This window comes from Juglans regia, chromosome 6 (assembly GCF_001411555.2).
Source record: "Juglans regia cultivar Chandler chromosome 6, Walnut 2.0, whole genome shotgun sequence".
Classification (NCBI taxonomy): Eukaryota; Viridiplantae; Streptophyta; class Magnoliopsida; order Fagales; family Juglandaceae; genus Juglans; species Juglans regia.
This window is the reverse complement of record NC_049906.1, coordinates 36014821-36034804: the sequence shown is the minus strand read 5'-3', so window position 1 is coordinate 36034804 and position 19984 is coordinate 36014821. Positions and strand designations below refer to the sequence as shown.

Sequence of the window (19984 nt, the reverse complement as noted above, 5' to 3'; positions counted from 1 at the left end):
TGCTGCTGGTTGTTTCCTTGTTTCTGGCATTAATAAAAACCAATCAATTGATGCTTTGCTAGTAAAAGAAGATACAAGATAGATCATCGACAACGGCACTGACACCGACTCCGATATCTCTGATTCGAGCTTGATCCGTTCCGGTTGTCTTGAAAAAAAAAAAAAAATCTGTTCCAAGTGATATCCTGCCTCACTCTAGTTAGTATTATTATCATATCTATATTCCTCTGTTCTAAATGATATCCTGTCTCCCCGTGAAAAATGACTTATTTCGCAGTTGAATGTGACTCGTAATTACAATTCTGGACCATTTTCCTCCTTGATTTTATAAGGTTCATGGAAATATTTCAATTCTAACTGGTGAAGTGATTTCTCTTTTCCCCTTCAAGTTTACCTACTGCGGTACCAGTCTTATGGCATAATTGATGAACAGGTCTCGTGCTGGGAAGCAATACTTAGTAATTGCGTCCAACCACAGCTGCTTGGTAAATGAACATTTATAGCATCATCCATTACTGGAACATGAACTTGTGATGGAAACATAGCTTTCATCCTTCTTTCTTGCTCTTTGCCCCCCTTGATTTGTCCAGTTGAATTAGTTTATTCAATTTCATCTTCGCGTGCCTATAATTCACTTTAACCATGAAATATGGGAAAGGAAAACTTGGTGAGTGCCATTTCTGCTACAATATATACAGCATGTTACCAACCACAAAGCCTATTCACCAGGCTTCATAACGTCTGGCAGGCCTAAAGTTCAATCTTCCAACAGCTTGGCTCTTAATATTTAAGGGCAAACGAGGAAACAACATATTTACTTTTTTTTTTTCCTTTCACCTTTTCTCCCAGAAAAGCCTTGCAACTTCTATACAAAGTTTGACATCCTGTATTTAAATGAAGTCCTAAAAATTCAGCCATGAGCCATATCAAACGAGTTATCTAACTAGTCATTCTGCATCATCAACAGCAAAATCAGGCTCTGGGGGCTTCTGCAGTTTCATCAGTTCCCTGGCAGTCTTTGCGTTCCGATTTCGATGAACACCACGAAGTGCATTTGCTGCAAACCTGGAAGCTAAGAAAGTGGCACCAAGACTATATGAACCTCCACCAACATTGTTGTGGGTCCCTGCTGACCCTTCTGCTCTCTCTTCTTCTTCCTTGCGCTGAAGCTCCATAATCTTCCTCTTGGAATATCGACGCCATGCCGCTTGGATAAAGCATGCAGCCCAAGTCCTCCACTGCTGTGAGTAGAAACGGAAGGTGTGCTGAACCTGTCTACTGTGAAGGCGCCTAAATTGACTTGCTACAAATTTTAACTCTTCAGCAATTAGGGCAAAAGCCTCAACCTCTGTTATAGCCTTCACTGTCCTAGTAGAAGATGGGAGGTTAGATCCTGATTTGGGATCCAGTGCCCAGGTCAGAAGCTCCTCCCCACAGAAATCACCTTCTTTCAGTAAACTGCGGTTGAAAAACCCACTCCTCCCACCATCAGTGGTTACACTCTCAAGGCGACCGCGTATGATAAAAAGCATCTCATCAACTGGATCTCCTTCACGAACAATGTAAGTACTCTCTGTGAATAAACAGGGTTTCAGTCGCTCACAAATGGCATCAAGCAACCTCTCATCCATGCTCTCAAATAGCGGAACCTACAATTATCAACAAAACAATTTACCATATTTACAAACCACAACACCAATACCATTGGCCAGTTGGATGGGAAACTGAAACAAGCACAGATCCCATGGAGAGATGACAAAGACAGATGCAACTTCTTCTGTTTTTTTTTCAATAAAAAAACAGAATTTTATTAATACAAGAAATATGCATAGCCTGAGTAAATAGAACAGATACAAGAGAATGTACACAGAGACAGATACCAACTTCTCAAGAACACCTAGTATCCTAATAATGACCTCAAGTTCTTTCTTTGGCAGATATGACAACTTGAAAGTCCTTGATGAAGTACTTGGGTTCATGAGTTAATCGAGAAAAACTCAATAATTAACGGGTAGAAAGTTATGCACAATATGATGGAAAACAGAAACTATTATCATTCAAAAAATATATATTTTTTTTCATCAAGTAAATGACAAGTTTCTGGATCCTTGTGATGCAAACAAAAAGTGGAATGCTAAAAGATTTGGGATTAAAACGTTTTGCAACATATAATATGATCTTTTTTCCTAGTTTTTGATATGGATAAAATTGTCACAATGCTCAGTTGTATCTTGTGCGATTTATATGTTTATATCCCCACCAATGAAAAGGACAGATACGTGTACCAAAAGGATTAACAATCTTACCCTCCTCACTAACGCCAGACAGAGGTGTCGCTTGATATCTCTCCTAAGATCCTTTGGTAGACACTGGACCAAACTCTCTTCGTCCACCCCACGTGTTTCCAACCACTTGTACTGATCATACCGTCTAACCCGCTCCCTAAGGTCCTGTGGGAGCAAGCGATGATGCATCCACTGCTCTGAATCACGCCTTTTAACCCTCATCTCCTCGAGTCGAATGGTAAGCGACTGAAGATAGGTCTGCAACAATACCAATATCCAGAATTTCATATTCCGCTTTTCATTCCAGTCTCTTCCACAGTGTCAAGATTTCGAAAGACATGCATCTAGAGAAATAGAAAGGAAGCTAATATCCACAGTATATAGAAAATTTCACTCCCCTCCCATGTTCTCTCTCTCTCTCTCTCTCTAAATGAAAATTCCAAGAAAAAAAGAGAGAACAAATGCAGCAGACAGCAGAACTTGGGCATTGAAGATTATAATTACTACATGGGGGTAGCTACACTGTTATTTTTTTCGAATTCTGTTCTTATTGGGCAGTTCACATCTTTTGTTCATCTCTAAATAAATACAAGCACAATTTTTGTTTCCAATGAGGTTCCAACAAGGATTGATCTTGTTGACCAAATTCAAGGCTGCCTATATATGAAAATGCACCATCACCGCACCATCACCAGAAACATCAGTAGTCTCCAAGCAAAACATATGATTCAACATGTTTACCTGCATGTTGCCAATCAGAAGTGCAAAGAGGATGAGTCCAAGTATGGCTAGTGCTATGGAAAATATAACCTCCCCAGGATATGTGCTGGTTTGAAGTCCCTGGCCAAGTGTACTACAGAAAAAACAAGGAAATGTAGTCAAAATGTGGAAAATTAAATGTAATTATTTCGAACATTAGAAAAGCTTACTTCAAATTATAGCTCTAGTTTTCATGATAATGAGTGGATGAGGAACCATGGTTGCATTTTTTAGTATTGGATGAAGTTAAATAGACTGGGAACTTTAAACTAATTGTCCATTTTTATTTTGTCATTCACACAAGTGATTCAGCTAGGATAGACAATGTTGCCATGTTGAATGGATGTTAGACAAAATTCATTAAGAAGGACAAATCACGAGTGTATTATTATGCTGAATGGATAACCTAGACAATGTTCATTATCCAAATTCCAAATTCTTAGTTTCATGGGTTTGAGGCTGCAGCTGATAATTTACGTGGACATATTGTTGCATTCAGAGGGCAAGGTGTGGCAGAAACAACAGATGCCATTTTAGATGCATGGATCTAAGTGGAAGTGTGGAACCACATGCGTTTGTAATCCAATGGTTTCAACTGTGTAAAATTTATGGTGGTCAATGAATATATAAGTTCAGATGACTATGGTCAATCAATGTCATGTGACTAAGATCAACCAACAAAAAGATAATACCAAACTGGGTATTGGCTTGGGTCATGCCTGGAGGAATTGCAGAGCTTTTTCTGCTTGGAGAAAACTAGGTGGCAGCCTGCAAATTACAGCTGTATGGAAGATGGTCCCTAATTGCCTCATTTGGTGTATTTGGAATGGGAGAAAGTCCCTATTTGCCTCATTTTGTGTATTTAGAACTTTTGAAGACCGTGAGCAGACGGTGGAGGAGCTCAAGAACTTCCTTATCTATAATCTTTCTCTTTGCACTGTATCTATAAACTTTGATGAACTCAACTTGCATGAATTTTTAGTATCTTTCTCACCTTCTAGATTGGTGTACCTCTTGTATACTCTGTGTACTTATCAATAAAATATCTAATAATTATAAAAAAATAAGTTATGCATCCAAATGCCAAATAAATATGAGCAGTGGCAGCACACTGTTACTACTACGTCATTCGGCAAAGAATTGGCATCAATAATCTGAATGCACAAATAAGCAAAATTCCAAAAAGGGAAATACCAAAACTGAAATGACTCCACACCAGGCAAAATAACCAACTCTCCTTTCATTTATAGAGCACCTCCTGAAGGGAAAAAAGAAACATTAACATACCTTAAATTCTGTAGCCCCCACCACAGACAGTAACAGTATTTAGAGACAAACTTCATGGATGAGACGACTTCAGATGACAAAGCATTTTTGAATATTCCAAAATCAAATGGTGAGTTATCATCTGCTGAGCAGTTTGAATTGAGCAGAGTCTGCCAGCTCTTCTCTCCCATGGTTTGCTTGTTGCAATGCAATGATCTTTTGCAATCTTCTCTATCTGAACAAGCCTGCTGCCAGCACGCATCATTGCGTTCTACAGCTAAGAGGTACCAGAATGCCCCAACTATCTGCAAAGATTCATACACTGTATGACTGTATAGAAAATGTGTCCAACAAATGGGTTGTTTCTTTCTTTATAGAATCAATATTAAAATCAAACAGTCTACTGAAAACATATGAGAGATTTAAATAGGATTGCAGATGCTTCTCTAAAATGAATTATTTTAACAGGAAAATAAATTACATGATAAGTTATTAAAGCTTATAAATGTTATAACTTTACGTATCAAAAAAAGTTATTAAAGAATGTCAGAGGAAATGTCATTCTTTTTCTTCAATATGATTTAATTGGAAGAAAAAAGGAAGAAGATTTAGGTACCACAGGAAATGTACCTATTAAATGCACAATTTGAACTTAAAAAGTCCATAAATCTAGAAAGGATGAAGAACACCGCTGAAGGCTATGATCCAATCATATAAGGATCACAAAAACAAAGCCAAGATCACAGGCCAAGTTTAACAGGCATTGTAAGTATTGTTGCTGTCGTCATCGTCATTATTATTATAAACTCAATCCAGATAGTCCCTAGGAGGAAAAATTGGATAGTTCCAAATTTTACTGCTTTTGCGACAACTAAGTGCTTCCAGCATGTTAGCAACCAGAGTTACTTGATACATGGAACAAAACATTCTAACAATCCAAGAGTTTCCTTCTTTTTTACCTCAATTTTATACCAACTTTCAAAGGCAACTTAAAGAGCTGATCAATACTAGAATCATGCTCAGATAAGCAAAAACAAGCTAAAATTTTAATGCTTGTAGTTTAAGCTCAAAGAAAAGGACATATTAGGGACTTATATAAAACTTGCAGCTGATCTGCAATTCCTATGATCAAGCAACCTCCACTCATTGTACACATACATCAACAATTACCATGCCACACATCTTTCAACTGTAGACAATCGATCACCATGACAAAAGCATCTTCATATGCTTCAAACAAAAAATCACACTTCTAGCAAAAAGATTCTCCCAGATCGAAGTCATTTAACTTCTTCCATTTTCCTCCATTTTATTAGTTTGAAGTTGATTATCTGTTATTGAACATTGAGGAGATATCTGGTTTGGGACTCGGGAGTTAGGCCCAACATTGCTCAATTAGTTTTTGACAGAAATAAAATGTAGTTTAATTGAGAAAGAGGGCTGCTTTTACTTTGTTGTTGGCTACTTGAGTCTTGGTGTACATAAGAGGGAAGTATGATGCTGTCTTTGAAGAACAATTCATGGCTCTCCTAATAGCCATTGAAGCTGGCCACTCCACGGCCATGAAGTCAGCTGTTAGAAAGAAGAGAGAGTTGAAACGATTGCAATGCTCTATCAATTATGATAACAAGGAGGGAACTTCGGGGAGAGATAGAACAAAAGGGAGGGACTCTACTTTTGTTAATGAAGCCTAAAATACTGTCTTGGAATGTAAGAGGAATTAATGACGTGAAAAAACGTCTTCGCATTAGATCTCTTCTCCGTAGTTGGAAAGTTAATATTATTTGCCTACAAGAGACTAAATTGTGTGGTGTCTATAGAAGTATAATCCGCAGTTGTGGGGTTGTTCCTTTGTGGGGTGGTGTTATTTAGCTTCGTCGAGGGCTTCGAGAGGTGTGTTGGTGATGTGGGACAGGAGAGTGGTGGAGATGGTAGAGAATTGCATTGGGTCCTTTTCTATGGTTGTATCTTTTAGGAATGCTAAGGATGGGTGGAGGTGGGCTCTTGCGGGTCTATATTCTTTATGGTTGTGGTGATTTCAACATTGTTCGGTTCCCTAGTGAGAGGGCGGAGTCATCTACGTCGACAAGAGTAATGGAAAACATTTCAGAGTTGATTTTTGAGTTGAATCTTGAGGTGAACTTGGGGAAGTCGGAATTGGTACCAGTGGGGGGTTGTGAGTAATATTGCTTCTCTAGCAGAGTTGTTGGGCTGTAAAATTGCTTCACTTCCTATGAAATATCTTGGACTCCCCTTGGGGGCGTCATTGAAAGCAAAGAACATTTGAGATGGGGTGGTAGAGAAGATTGAGAAAAGATTATCGGGGTGGAAGCAGCTATATCTATCAAAAGGGGGGTCGTTAACACTTCTTAAAAGTACCATTTCCAACCTTCCTACTTACTATCTTTCCCTCTTTCCATTACCGGTGGGAGTGGCTAACCGTATTGAAAAGTTGTTTAGAGTTTTCTTGTGGGGTGGCATGGGGGAGGAAATCAAATTTCATCTTGTAAGTTGGCAAAGGGTGTGCTGTCCGATTGCGAATGGGGGATTAGGGGTGCGAAACTTGAGCATCTTCAACAAGGTCCTTCTTGATAAGTGATTGTGGAGGTATCAAATGGAAGGGAACTCGTTGTGGAGAGAGGTAATTGAACACAAGTATGGTAGTGAGTGGGGGGGATGGTGTACTAAGGAGGGTAGGCCTATGGAAATTTATTAGAAAGGGGTAGAACACCTTTGAAAAACATATTAGGTTTGGATTGGGTGATGGAGCAAGACTCTGCTTTTGGTTCAATGCTTGGAGTGGGGAGAGCCCTCTTTCCATTGACTTTCCAGTCGCATTTAACATGGCTGGAAATCGGCAAGAGGCAGTTTCAGATTTGTTGTGTTGTGCCAATGGGACGGTAACTTGGAATGCCACTTTTACTAGAAATGCTCAGGATTGGGAACTTGATGAGATGGCAGCCTTTTATAGTTACTTGTATTTAGCAAAGGTAGGAGGAAATGGGGGCGACCGTATGTTGTGGATTCAAACGGGGAGAAAAAAGTTTATTGTTAAATCCTTTTACAAGGCTTTGACAGTACAACAGCCCACTTTCTTCCCGTGGAAGAGTATTTGGAAGGCACTAGCTCCGTCTAAAGTTTTGTTTTTTATTTGGACAGCTATGCTTGGAAAGATTTTGACGGTTGATAATTTAAGGAAGTGGGGTATGGTGGTCATGGAGTGGTGCTACATGTGCAAAAGGAATGGAGAATCGATAGATCACTTGCTTTTACATTGTGAAGTGGCGGGGGAATTATGGGCTGGTATCCTTGATAGAGCAGGACTGAGTTGGGTAATGCCTAAGAGTGTGGTAGAATTACTAGCATGCTGGAACAGGAGGCATATCAGTACACAATTGGCAGCAGCGTGGCGTATATACCTTTGTGCTTAATATGGTGTCTATGGTTGGAAATGAATGATAGGTGTTTTAACAACAAGGAGCGTGCAGTGGGGGAAATTTGGAATTTTTTTATATTCTCTCTTTTACAGTGGTTTTCTGCTATTGTATTGAAGGGTGGGAATGTCCATGAGTTTCTATATTCTTTTCAGTTCACTAAAATGTAATTAGGTGTTTCACTTTGTATACTTTCTGTGTACTTGGACATTGCCTAGTTTCATTCTATTCAATAAAACTACTTATTTACTTATCAAAAAACAAGTACTGGTAATTTGGTGGTGAAGTTCTTAAAAGTACAAAAAATTTAACATCCAACATGAAAAACTCAAATAAGACGACATTGTGAGAAGTTAAACTCTTTAATAGCTTTGGCCACACCTCATTATTGAACCATATAATGGTGCAGATGCTACAAAATATCTGAAGGATGACTAGATATTCGTAATGAATGGTGATGATGTGTTGGAGTTATTCTAGTTTTTTCTATCTTTTTAGCTTCTGTATGTAGGTATTTCCTTTGTGTACTTCTTATGTACTTGGGCTATGCCTATTTTTGGTAATAAAACTCTTATTAATTATATATATATAAAAGATATTCTCCGCCTTTACAGAATTTTAGCTGGATACAAAATGTGGGTGTCATAAGATTCTCATTCTATGTTAGAATCCATTGTCTGTAAGCAAAAGTTGATTTACCACTAAATGTTAGTTCTTCGATTGTTTGCAATAAACAAATGAAATAACTAAAGTGGGTAGGGAGAAGAACCACATAAAGTGTTCTTAAAGTTCAATGTAATGTTGTAGGTCCTCTTCCTTGGCCTCTTCTCGGAAATGGGTTCAAAGATGGCAAATTATAAGTTCTATAATGGGTTTCTCAGCCTAAATTGAAAATGCATGCAATCAAATACTACAAAAGTTTTTTTTTGATCGGTAAACAAAATTTTATTGATCAAAAGTGATACAAAGGATGCCCAAGTATACGGGACATATACATGAGCAAATTTAAGTCTAGCTTAGGGATACAAGGAAATCGTGAAAAGACCTGCCCTGAAAATCAATTACAATTGACCAATGGAGTAAAGTATTAAAAAACAAAGTTCTAAGCTCTTCCATTGATCTCTCTTGATCTTCAAAGCATCTTGCGTTCCGCTCCCCCCAAATGCACCACCATAGACAAATAGGTAGCATCTTCCATATGGAGGCAATTTGAGAGTTGCCCCTAATACCTCTCCAAGAGGCTAAAAACTCACTTACCTTTTCTGGCATCACCCATGCTAACCCCACCCGTGCTAGGACCTCGGACCATAAGGACCTGACAATCTCACAATGTAGTAAGAGATGGTCTGCGGACTCACCACTCTTCTTACACATATAACACCAATTCATAACTATGATGCCGCGTTTCCTCAGGTTATCTATGGTAAGAATCTTTCCCCACGTGGCAGTCCAAACAAAAAAGGCTGCCTTTAGAGGTGCCTTCGTCTTCCAGATGCTCTTCCATGGGAACGGGACCGAGTTGTGCACATGTAAGGAATGATAAAACGAGCGGGCCGTGAAAACTCCTTTCTTAGAGGGACGCCAATATAACTTGTCTTCTCCTTCCCCCGACATCCGCGTGGAGTACACAAGGTCAAAAAAGGCCGAAATGTCATCCATCTCCCAATCTTGTGCATTTCTATTGAAAGTAAGGTTCCATTGGAAGGAGCCATTTGTAAAGCTAAGTAGATCGGCAATGGATGCATCTTTCCGTCTTGCTAAGCTGTAGACTCCTGGATATACATCCTTGAGTGCCCGATCACCACACCATAAGTCATGCCAAAATTTTACCTTAACACCGTTTCCGACTTTGAAGCAAGTGTGTGCTGCATAGATGTCCCATCCTCTTCTGATATGTTTCCAAAGCCCTACTCCGTGGGGACCACTCACCTCATTGGAACACCACCCTCCCCATGATTCCCCGTGCTTCAAGGCAATGACGGTTCGCCAGAAGGCCTCCCGTTCATGGTGGTATCTCCATAACCATTTGCCAAGCAAGGCTTGGTTAAATGCTCTCAAATTCCGTATACCTAAACCTCCTTCCTTAATGGGGGAGCAAATTGTAGCCCATTTCACCAAGTGATATTTAAACTCTTCCTTGATCCCTCCCCATAAGAAATCACGTTGAATTTTCTCCATGCGATGAGCCACCTTGGCGGGAAGTGGGAATAGTGAAAGGAAGTATGTTGGTAAGTTAGAAAGAGTACTTTTTATGAGAGTTAACCGGCCCCCTTTAGATAAGTACATCCTCTTCCAACCAGCTAGTTTCCTTTCCATTTTTTCTATTATTTCATCCCAAATAGCTTTCGATTTGAATGCTGCCCCCAACGGAAGACCGAGATATTTCATAGGCAACTGAGATATCTTGCACTCCAGGATGGACGCCAGACTTTCCACATTGGGTACATGTCCCACTGGCACTATTTATGATTTAGCCAAATTCACCTTCAAACCTGACACAGCTTCAAAGCATAATAGAAGAGCTCTTACAGCTCGAATTTGCTCATGTCTGGCTTCACAAAAGATTAGAGTATCGTCAGCAAACAAAAGGTGGGAAATGTTAAGTGAACCTGAACTTGTCTCTCCTACTGAGAATCCTGATATGAACCCTCTCTCTACTGCCCCTCCAATCATCTTGCTGAACGCTTCCATCACAAAAACAAATAGAAGAGGAGAAAGGGGGTCTCCTTGTCGCAAACCTCGGGAGCTTTTAAAAAAACCTTTGGACATCCCATTCACCAATACTAAAAAGCATGCTGTGGAAATACAATGAAGGATCCAAGAACACCATTTAGAACCAAAGCCACATCTCTCCAACATATAAATTAAGAAACTCCAATTGACGTGATCATAAGCTTTCTCCATGTCTAACTTACAAAGGATTCCAGGCTCTCCGGATTTAACTCGACTATCCAAACATTCATTGGCTATCAGTACCGAATCAAGGATTTGCCTACTTTGAACAAATGCATTTTGAGGCTTCGAAATCAATCTTTCCATCACCTTACTCAGTCTGTTTGCCAATACTTTAGATAGAATTTTGTACATACCACTCACCAAACTAATGGGGCGGAAATCTTTCACTTCTTCCACGCCTGGCTTTTTGGGAATGAGAACTAAGAGAGTAGCATTAAGACTTTTCTCGAACCGCCCGCTTCCATAAAATTCCTGAAAAACCCCCATGATATCATCTTTAAGCACATCCCAACACGTCTGAAAAAAAGCCATGGAAAAACCATCCGGACCTGGAGCTTTATCACCCGCCATACCCTTGATCACCGACCGAATCTCTGCCTCTTCAAAAGGCCTTTCAAGTCATTCCGCAACTTGTGGGTCAAGAACATCAAAGGCCATCCCGTCAAGTCTCGGCCTCCACTCAAATTGTTCCGAAAGCAATGTATCATAAAATTGAACAATGTGGTTTGAGATCTCGGAATGGTTGGATGAGACCACCCCGTCTATCAATAAGGTATCTATCGCATTGTTCCGCCTATGTGAATTGGCCACTTGGTGAAAGAACTTGGTGCTTCTATCCCCTTCCTTCAACCATAACACCCGTGATTTCTGACGCCATGATATTTCTTCCAATAGAGATAGCCGTTCAATGTCCGCAACCACTTGGGATTTGCGGGCCCGCTCGATTTCAAAGAAAATCCTCACCTCTTCCACACCTTCCAAAGCCTTAAGCTCCTCCATTAGAACCGATTTCTGGCTTTCCACATTACCGAACTCTTATCTATTCCACTCCTTTAAGTCTTTTTTCAACGACTTTAATTTGCAAGCCATTTTGTAACTAGCAGTTCCATGGAAGTGGTAAGAAGACCACCATTGTCTTATTCTGTCCAGAAACCCCTCTGACTTCAACCACATGTTCTCAAATTTGAAGTGCCTTGGACCACTTCTAATGCCCCCACAATTCAACAGAATAGGGAAATGATCTGAACACAACCTGGGTAGTCTCTTCTGAATAAGCTTCAGGTAGTGTGCCTCCCAATCCGTTGAAATTAAAAATCTGTCTATCCTTGACCAAGATGGAAGATCTCGGTTGTTAGACCAAGTGAAAGAACCGCCTGCAAGAGGTAAATCTTGTAAATTCTGCTCAGAAATGAAGTTAGAAAAATCTACCATAGGTTGGTTGTAGCCCCCTCCACCCGATCTCTCACTCGGAAAACGGGTTACATTAAAATCACCTCCAATACACCAAGGTAAGTCCCAAAAACTGCTAATACCGGCCAACTCATCCCAAAGTAAACTTCGAGACCGATCAAGATTAGGCCCATAAACGCCTGCAAAAGCCCACTGATAGCCATCGATGACATTCATAAACGAACATGCCACCACATAATCCCCCATGAAATTTTCCTTATTTTCCACCACTCTTTTGTCCCACATAACTAATATACCCCCGGATGCTCCAATGGACGGTAAGTAATGCCATCCCACTTGCACACAGCTCCACAAGCTCCTAATGATGCGAAGAGAAATAACTTCCAACTTAGTTTCTTGTAGGCAAACAATGTCTACTTTCCAACTTCGGAGGAGGGATCTAATATATAGCCTTTTATTCACTTCATTGATCCCTCTCACATTCCAAGACATTATTTTAGGCTTCATTAACAGAAGAAACATCCCTCCCTTTTGTTCTATCTCTGCCCGAAGCGCCCTCCTTATTATCATAATTAATGGAGCATTGCAACCGTTTCAGCTCTCTCTCTTTTTTAACAGTTGACTTCGTTACTGTGGATCTACCAGCTTCCATGGCTATTAGAAGGGCCATGAATTGGTCTTCATACCCATCACAGGAAATTCCCACCCAACTATGAAGCTCCTTTACTTTTTTTAGTATCCAATCTGATGCCTGAGGAGCTATTAGCGGTGGGAGCATCTGTAAGGGTGATGGGCTTCCCATATTCTCTTCCTCACTGCCCACGGAGTCCATAACCAGAGCCAAACAGTTAGTACCCATCTCCTGTCCATCGACAAAGTCTCCTCCCGCCATGGATGTGACCATTTTCTCCACTTCCGGCCCCAAAAACCCCTCGTTTGACCCACCCATAGCCTCCTCCACTTCAGTCGACACTATCTGTGTTTGTTTAGAAGGCGAGGGCTCGCCCACAGTCGACCCTTTTTGTCCCGAAATTTCTCCTTTCTCTAAGGTGAAACTCCCCGCCTTTTCACTCGCGGACGTCGCCAATGGCTTCGGCGACGTTGTCTGTGCGTCGATGGTTTCCATCGTTATGGTTTGTGTACTGTTTGGGTCTTCGTGTTCATTCGAGGCAGCAGAAAATCCTCCTCCATGCTCCGAGAATGCATTTTCTAACGACTAGCCATCCATCGGCGTCACGGCAACTTCCCGTGGGGTCGCCCGACCCTTCACCGCCGGCGGTGGCTCGGCCCCATCCGCTGATGGGCCATCGTCCTCCATCAGGGAACGGGGGCTTTTCTTCCTCCAAAAGGCTCCAACGTTCTGTTGGGCCTTAGTGGGCTGAGACCCATCGCAGCCCACGGACGTTGCCTTCCCTTTGGGCTCACTCGGCTGGGCTAAATTTTTCCTCCCCTGGCCCAGACTCAATCCCTCCCTCTCATTAATTTCAACGCAGCGTTTTAAGTATTCCACCCTATAAGTCAGCTCTCCCAGCTGCGTCTCCATTTCGCACAACACTTGCAGCAGATTTTCCTCTTTCATCCCAGCAACTACTCTGCCACCTCCATCCCGCAACTAAGCATTCCTCAAAGAAGTGACGGGTCCTGACTTCAACAGGTCTACTTTCTCAACACTATTCCCGTCTCTAGTCCTCACCAACTCTCTGCCCCCTGCAAAATGTCTCTATACGAAGGAAAGTTTGAATTTTGTGTCGTCGTTAATGGTAACGACCACCTTGAAGCACCACCACTGCTGCCCTCCTTCAGCACCTCCACTAATTTTCTCCAGCCCATTCTGTCCTTGTCACCTAGGATGAAGATGAAATTTCGACGTCCCCCCCCACCATACTCCACCAACGCCATATATTCTCCCCTTGAGTTACAACACCTTTGAGCAATGTATCCCCTGTCCCCATCCCGATAAGCAGTATAGAATCCCTTTCCTTCTAACAACAAGCACTCTTCCAACGCATTAGAGAACCAACGTACTGTCCCCAACCCCAAACTCAAATTTTTTACAACTTTCCATCCCCTCTCTGTAATGTTTACGTACCTCCCAACCCCAGCCACCTCAAACACTTTAGACTCAATACTGATGCACTTCATGGGTAACAACCTATCGAATGAAAACTAACTAATGCACCAAGATAAGTTAGGCTTCAGATAGAGCTAAAGCCATTAACGAATCACCCCCAAACTTCAGGAAAAAGAAGATGGAACAGAAAAAAAGAGGAGCTTGTACGGAGAGAAAAAATTTTTACTACAAAAGTTAGACACATGTCACTATGAAAATGAATCCCAGCCCTGGAAGAAAAAAAAAAGTCCTAACAAATAAAATCATTCTTGCATATTTTACTCATCTTTTTTTATATGTAAAATAAAAATGTTTTCTCAAACATATACTACATAACCTGTCGTCTTGTTTTTTTTCTGGGACAAATTGCCGAACATAAAAGAATAAAACTATATAAATTGGATAGTTAGTATTTAATATAAAAATTTGGTGCATTGGGGTATGATTCCCAAAATTTTAGACACAATTTTTCTCTGTTGCTTGTTTGACAAAAAAAATCAACACTTTCTACAATAAAACAGCTAATTTGGTCTCACTTAGGGAAGGACGAAATTATGGTGCAGTTTTCTTGACCTGGGGCTGTGCAATTATATTTAGAAGTCACTTAACAATATGGCCTCGACTAAATTAATATTTCTGAGTTAACGGCAAATCTTCTTGGCTATAAATCCAAGAATGATTCTTTTGCTACATTGGATGTGAATCAATTGCCTTTGTTTTGCCTTCTTTGTTTGATAAATCATAATGGGTGTTAGCTTCACTCTGTAATTCTGCCAGAATTCTATCGATGCATTGTTTGTTTAGATATGTTTATTTGCTGGTCCTACTTCATTCCCACTGTTTGCTTTTACATTGAGAATTTCATGAGATCTTTTCCAACATATTCCATAGAATAATTGATCTAAAATACTTCTTAAATGTCAAATAAAGCAGGAAATGCACCACGTGGAAGGTCTCTCGCTCAACGGATCAAAGGTACGCCGGGGTAACAGGCTGATGCAATTGCTGTATCCCGTACGATTATAAATATGTACCCGGTTGAAAATAATGTATCTTCTGCAGTAAAAAGTTTTCTTTCCATGCCAAACCATGCTTTTTCTTACAAATATATATTTTCAATATTTTGATATTAGCTAAAATCAATTAGATAAACAATACCAAACCAAAAAGAAACTTACATGACTAGCGAGCATGTATAGTAGCAAGTAATATGCAGCACCAGCCCAAGCCGTTTCAGCAAATACACCGGCTGTCCTTTTAAGTTCTGAAGTTAAAGGTAATATTCGAAGAAATCTGGGAAAATATTGAAGTAAGACAATGAAAAACAAGGCCTGTTTTGTAGCCATTACATCTGAACCTTCTGAATTCTGAAGAAATCTCCAAACCACAATCTGCACGGTTTGAGAAATGATGAAAAAAAAGGATTTAGTCTTGATGTTCTTTTAACACTGCAAATATTCAAGTAGGAAGTTATAAATTTACAATGCAACACACTTTTTAGAACTCTACTGATTTCTATTCTAGCACATCTTAAAGGAGCAATGAAAAAGCATCCTATACAGACACCAAAATTCACTTGAGGTAAACAACACTTCATGAAAATGGGGCCAACAATTCCAGCTACATCTTGGCTGAAAAATCTAGTGAGATCATATGTCATTGGGGCATGCCAGTAGACACAAGTAAAAAGGACTATATATCATTTAATTTTAGGTGTTTGACATATGAGAAGCTCCATAATTTTCGAGTGAGGGTATTTAACATCCAACCCAGAACCTTGAACTATTCAGTCAAGAAGCCCAGCTAGTACATAAACCGATATCAAATATGAAACTTGAGCGATATAAGACTTCTCTTAACATTCCCCTCACACCCAGGCCCAATACATATAGAATCTAACGAATTCACAAACAAACAGGATCAAATGAAACAGCGACCAACAAGACTAGCAAGTGGAGCCAAAGAACAAATAAACAAAATAAACAGAGAAGGCTCTAATACAATGTTAGAGGCACAAAGAGCACATATACCCATATCAAATAAAAAACTCAATCATTGTAAAGCTTCTCTCATTGAAAGATTTAAACAAAATTTTTCAGTAAAAGCAATCATTTTCATATATCTCTCCATTATATTTTTCGAATAGGAGTCTTGCAGATGGATGAAAATATTATTAATTATGCAAAAAAAGGTGGAAATAGTAATTACCCTACATAAAATAAAACACTTCAGCAGCAAAAAGTGAAATGTGATGTATTGGGAATGACTGCAAAGTAAAATAAAAGGAACACTGTTGACGTAATAAAGTGTGCATCACTGCAAATTCACTCAGTCCAAATATAAAATTAAGGTAAACAAGGAAAACTAAATAACTGAGTAATACACTACATGGTTCTCATGGAAATCATGTTGAAACAACAGTCAGCTTAACTGTTTTTGCTGTATATTGCATCACAATTGTATAATTTCAACAGCATACAAAGAAGATCAGTGTTTTTTTTCCCTTTTTTTGATAAAGCAGATCAGTTTTATTAATGAGTGAAAAGGCACTATCCAAGTACATGGGGAGAAAGTATGAATGGGGTGGAAGCATGCAGCCTAGTGAATAGATAAATGGAATCAAAGTAGATGAACTTCTGAACCTGTGGTAGGGGTAGCACAGAAATAAAATCAATGATAAAGAACCGCCGCAGGTATCGCCGGGCTATTTGTGCAGGATCTATCACAAGTTCACCCCGTCCAAAAACCCGGGACGATGGGGCAATATAAGCTGTTCGGAATTTAAGGGCCACGTGAATGAGATAAAAAGTGTCGAAAATTGTCCGCAATGTAGTAACTGTGATGGCTAACTTTCGATCTATACCAATGCAAGCTGAAGATCGATTAATGACCGGAAGATAATAAAAAAGTGGATCCACAGATACAGCCAAAATGCATGATATGACAGAGAGTTTATTCCAGAAAAGGAGGAGTTTGTCTTGAGGATCAAATATCTTCTTCTCTGAAACTTTAAGATCTTCTGGAAACACGGCATGAGAAACCCCAAATCCAAGTGATCGACCAATTGACTTAAGCCCTTCAGATCCCTTTCTCATTCCCCTCTTAAACGATCTAGATGTTCCATCTCTTGGATGAGCAGCATGGCGAAATCCATCAACATCAAACCCACATTTATTTACTCCAGTATTAGAAGATGATGATAATGTAGAATCCAAGTCATCCAACCTGGGAAAAAAAAGGGCCACCATGCACAAAATAAGATGCTTCTCATACCATAGCAGAAAAAAATGAAGCTCATACACAATTACAATCAACAACGTTTTTTTGATAAGTAGATACCAAAAATTTCATTAAAAAGAGCACTACGGCCTACCGGCACAACCCAAATTCACAGGAAGTATGCAAAGGAGATACACCCAGCCAAGACAAGCAAGAAGAACAAGCATTCAAAAGATTTGTAGAACATTAGAAGAGAGTGTTGTTGTGGGCGTTTGGCTAATCATAAGAAGATGGGAGCATAAAGGTATTTTAACTCTTGCAGCATTCTCTAACCACGAGTGATTTTCAATAAATAATGGGAGAGGTTCGAGTAGGGATACAATAACCCTGGTTTTTTACACGATCACAATCCATTGTATGACTTAAGCAACATCTACGTTTTTTTTTTTCTCCTTTTATTACTATTAAGTATATCTACAACCTATTGTATAATTCCGGTATACTTGGATTGTGCTCCTTTGCGCTTTGATTAAAATTTACCTTACAAAAAAATATCTACAACGGTGAAGGCGAGTATCAAAAGTTGTATAATGGAATTGATACTGGCCTTGGTCAACAAATGAAAGCAATAAACAGATAAAAAATGATTGAATTGAAAATAAATTTGGAAGTTTCAAACAAAACTCAAAGCCTTCCCATCATCCCATGAACCACAAGAACTTTGGATAAAACTTTACTTAGTTTTTTTAAAAAATGGGAAGATTTAACTTACCTGTGTAAAAACAGCTACGAGTTACAAAATAGCTACGAGTTACAAGTGATTGAAAACAACTTCTGCTCTAAAAAAGTTTTAACTCTACTATCGCAATTTATGCATAATTATGGCCATAAAAAACAGACATAACTGGCAAAGAGATCTCATACCCAGCAATTTCATAAAGAAAAACTTGCATATGTACCAACATGTGATAGCTAACTTGCATGGTCATTTTATATACTTCCCAAAAAGATATTTTCAGAAGATATAAAAACCCCGTAAAAATAAAACATACTCTCTTTTATAAGTACACATCATTTCTCAATATATAAACAGACCAACTTTCTTCTGTTTCATAAATTTACAGCAATAATTGTGCGAAGAACTAATTTGGTACCTAACAAACTTCTCGCGCTGGCCACCCATGTAATTTGACCTAATAATCACAATCCAACATTCCTTACAACATTAAAAAACCTGCAAACAATGAAATAATTCATATTAAAATGCAAACTGATCAGCTGATCAAATTAATCAAATCCACCTAAAAGCTTGGGCTGTACAACAAGTTTAAACCAAGCGGCCAGGGAAATATGACACTAGAAACTCTTTAATTTCCAACCACAAACTCAGGACTTCTGTACCTCTTGGTAACCTAAAACTTTCAAGCTAATTAAGCTAATGAGTTGACACAAATGCCTTGCATCTATAGTGGAAGAAATAAGAGATGCAGCATAGGGAGATGAAAACTTCAAGGACTCTTATATAATAGTGTTTCAAAAGTTCGCCCAAACTATGTGTTTGATAGATTTCCACAGCGAATAAGAGCATCCAGTTAGATAAATCACGATTTTAATTATCATACATTACGAGTGTTGGAACTAAAGTCAGTTAGCTATCTAGTAAAAGAAAAAAATATCTATTTTCTCGATTTCCAAAGCCAAAGTTATCAAGCATTGAAACCAGATAGTCCAATTAACACGTTCACATGTTTTTCTATACAAGATACAAATTACCTTGAAGTCAAAGCAAAATCATATCAAATTAAAAGCCGCAACTTTTACAAAATCATTTCCAACACATTCAAATAGGGCCACTCAAATGCAATAAACCTCAATCATATGCTTACAAAAGTCGATTCCTTTAGCTTTGCAATTCTTAAAAGCATATCCAATTATTGGCACTACGTTGACCACTGGATTTCAATAATTACATCTAGAATAAAAAAGAAAAGGGCATGAACAAGAGTGATTATGGCCAAAAAAATTGTCTTTAAGATTACGACTATACTTTCCAAACCTCCAGATTCCCAAAACAGCTCCAAAAACTAATCTACTTCTAATACTCACCCAATAAAGTTACACTAAAAACTTAAAATGCGATGCAAAATTCCATTTTGAAAAACTATATATAGAAGTAAAAACATATACACGTGTATATATGATAGCAACTGAAATCGGATGGAAAATCGAGAGACGGAGAGAGGGGTTAAAGAGGCGTACTGTGAACCTCTCGAGCTAATCTAGCTCATCTTCTGAAGTGGGAAAAGAAAAACACAAAATTTGGATGGAGAGAGAGGGAGATATTTGTAAGCGAATAAACATGAAAGAAAAGAAAACAACCGAGAAGGAGTCAAAGGATCTTCTATAGAAGTGGGAAATTACTACCTTAAATATTGTCTTGTTCATATTAATGATAATTATTTCGTTGAAACATACTTTAAACTAGAAAAAATTATTAGATATTTTGGAAATAAGGATGAAAATAATATTTTCGATTCTAGTTTCATCAAAGTTATCTTTAAAATTTGATAAAAAGTATATATTTTTTATAAATTCAAAAACTCTTTATCCATAACTCTATATTAGATTAGCTATTAGATTCATTAAAATAATAATATAATATAATTTTTTTAATAATAATATTTTTTTTTCATATTTTATAATTACACTATCCAAATAAAGCTTAATGATTATTAATAAAAAATTAAACGGAAGGCATCCTAGAT

General features: G+C 38.8%; 1 protein-coding gene across 1 annotated transcript; it reads right to left on the bottom strand.

Annotated features, from left to right (window-relative positions):
• Nucleotides 1–652: 652 nt before the first annotated feature.
• Nucleotides 653–19618, bottom strand: LOC108983613 (probable cyclic nucleotide-gated ion channel 5). Its single transcript, XM_018955313.2, has 8 exons — nt 19479–19618; nt 18374–18453; nt 16643–17225; nt 15179–15391; nt 4332–4615; nt 3027–3138; nt 2307–2543; nt 653–1649 (listed from the first exon to the last, which is right to left on the bottom strand). Exons 2-8 carry the CDS (start codon nt 18400–18402, stop codon nt 948–950), a joined length of 2160 nt encoding a protein of 719 aa, XP_018810858.1. The 5' UTR covers nt 18403–18453; nt 19479–19618; the 3' UTR covers nt 653–947.
• Between the last annotated feature and the right edge of the window lie 366 nt (nt 19619–19984).

Excerpts from the sequence above, each read along its gene's own strand:
- LOC108983613 (XM_018955313.2), bottom strand. The coding sequence starts at position 18,402 with ATGGGTGGCCAGCGCGAGAAGTTTGTTAG. Across the intron at positions 4,616-15,178 it reads TATACATGCTCGCTAGTCAT|ATAGTTGGGGCATTCTGGTA; the intron begins GTAAGTTTCTTT and ends GAATCTTTGCAG. Across the intron at positions 2,544-3,026 it reads TTCTGATTGGCAACATGCAG|ACCTATCTTCAGTCGCTTAC; the intron begins GTAAACATGTTG and ends GTATTGTTGCAG.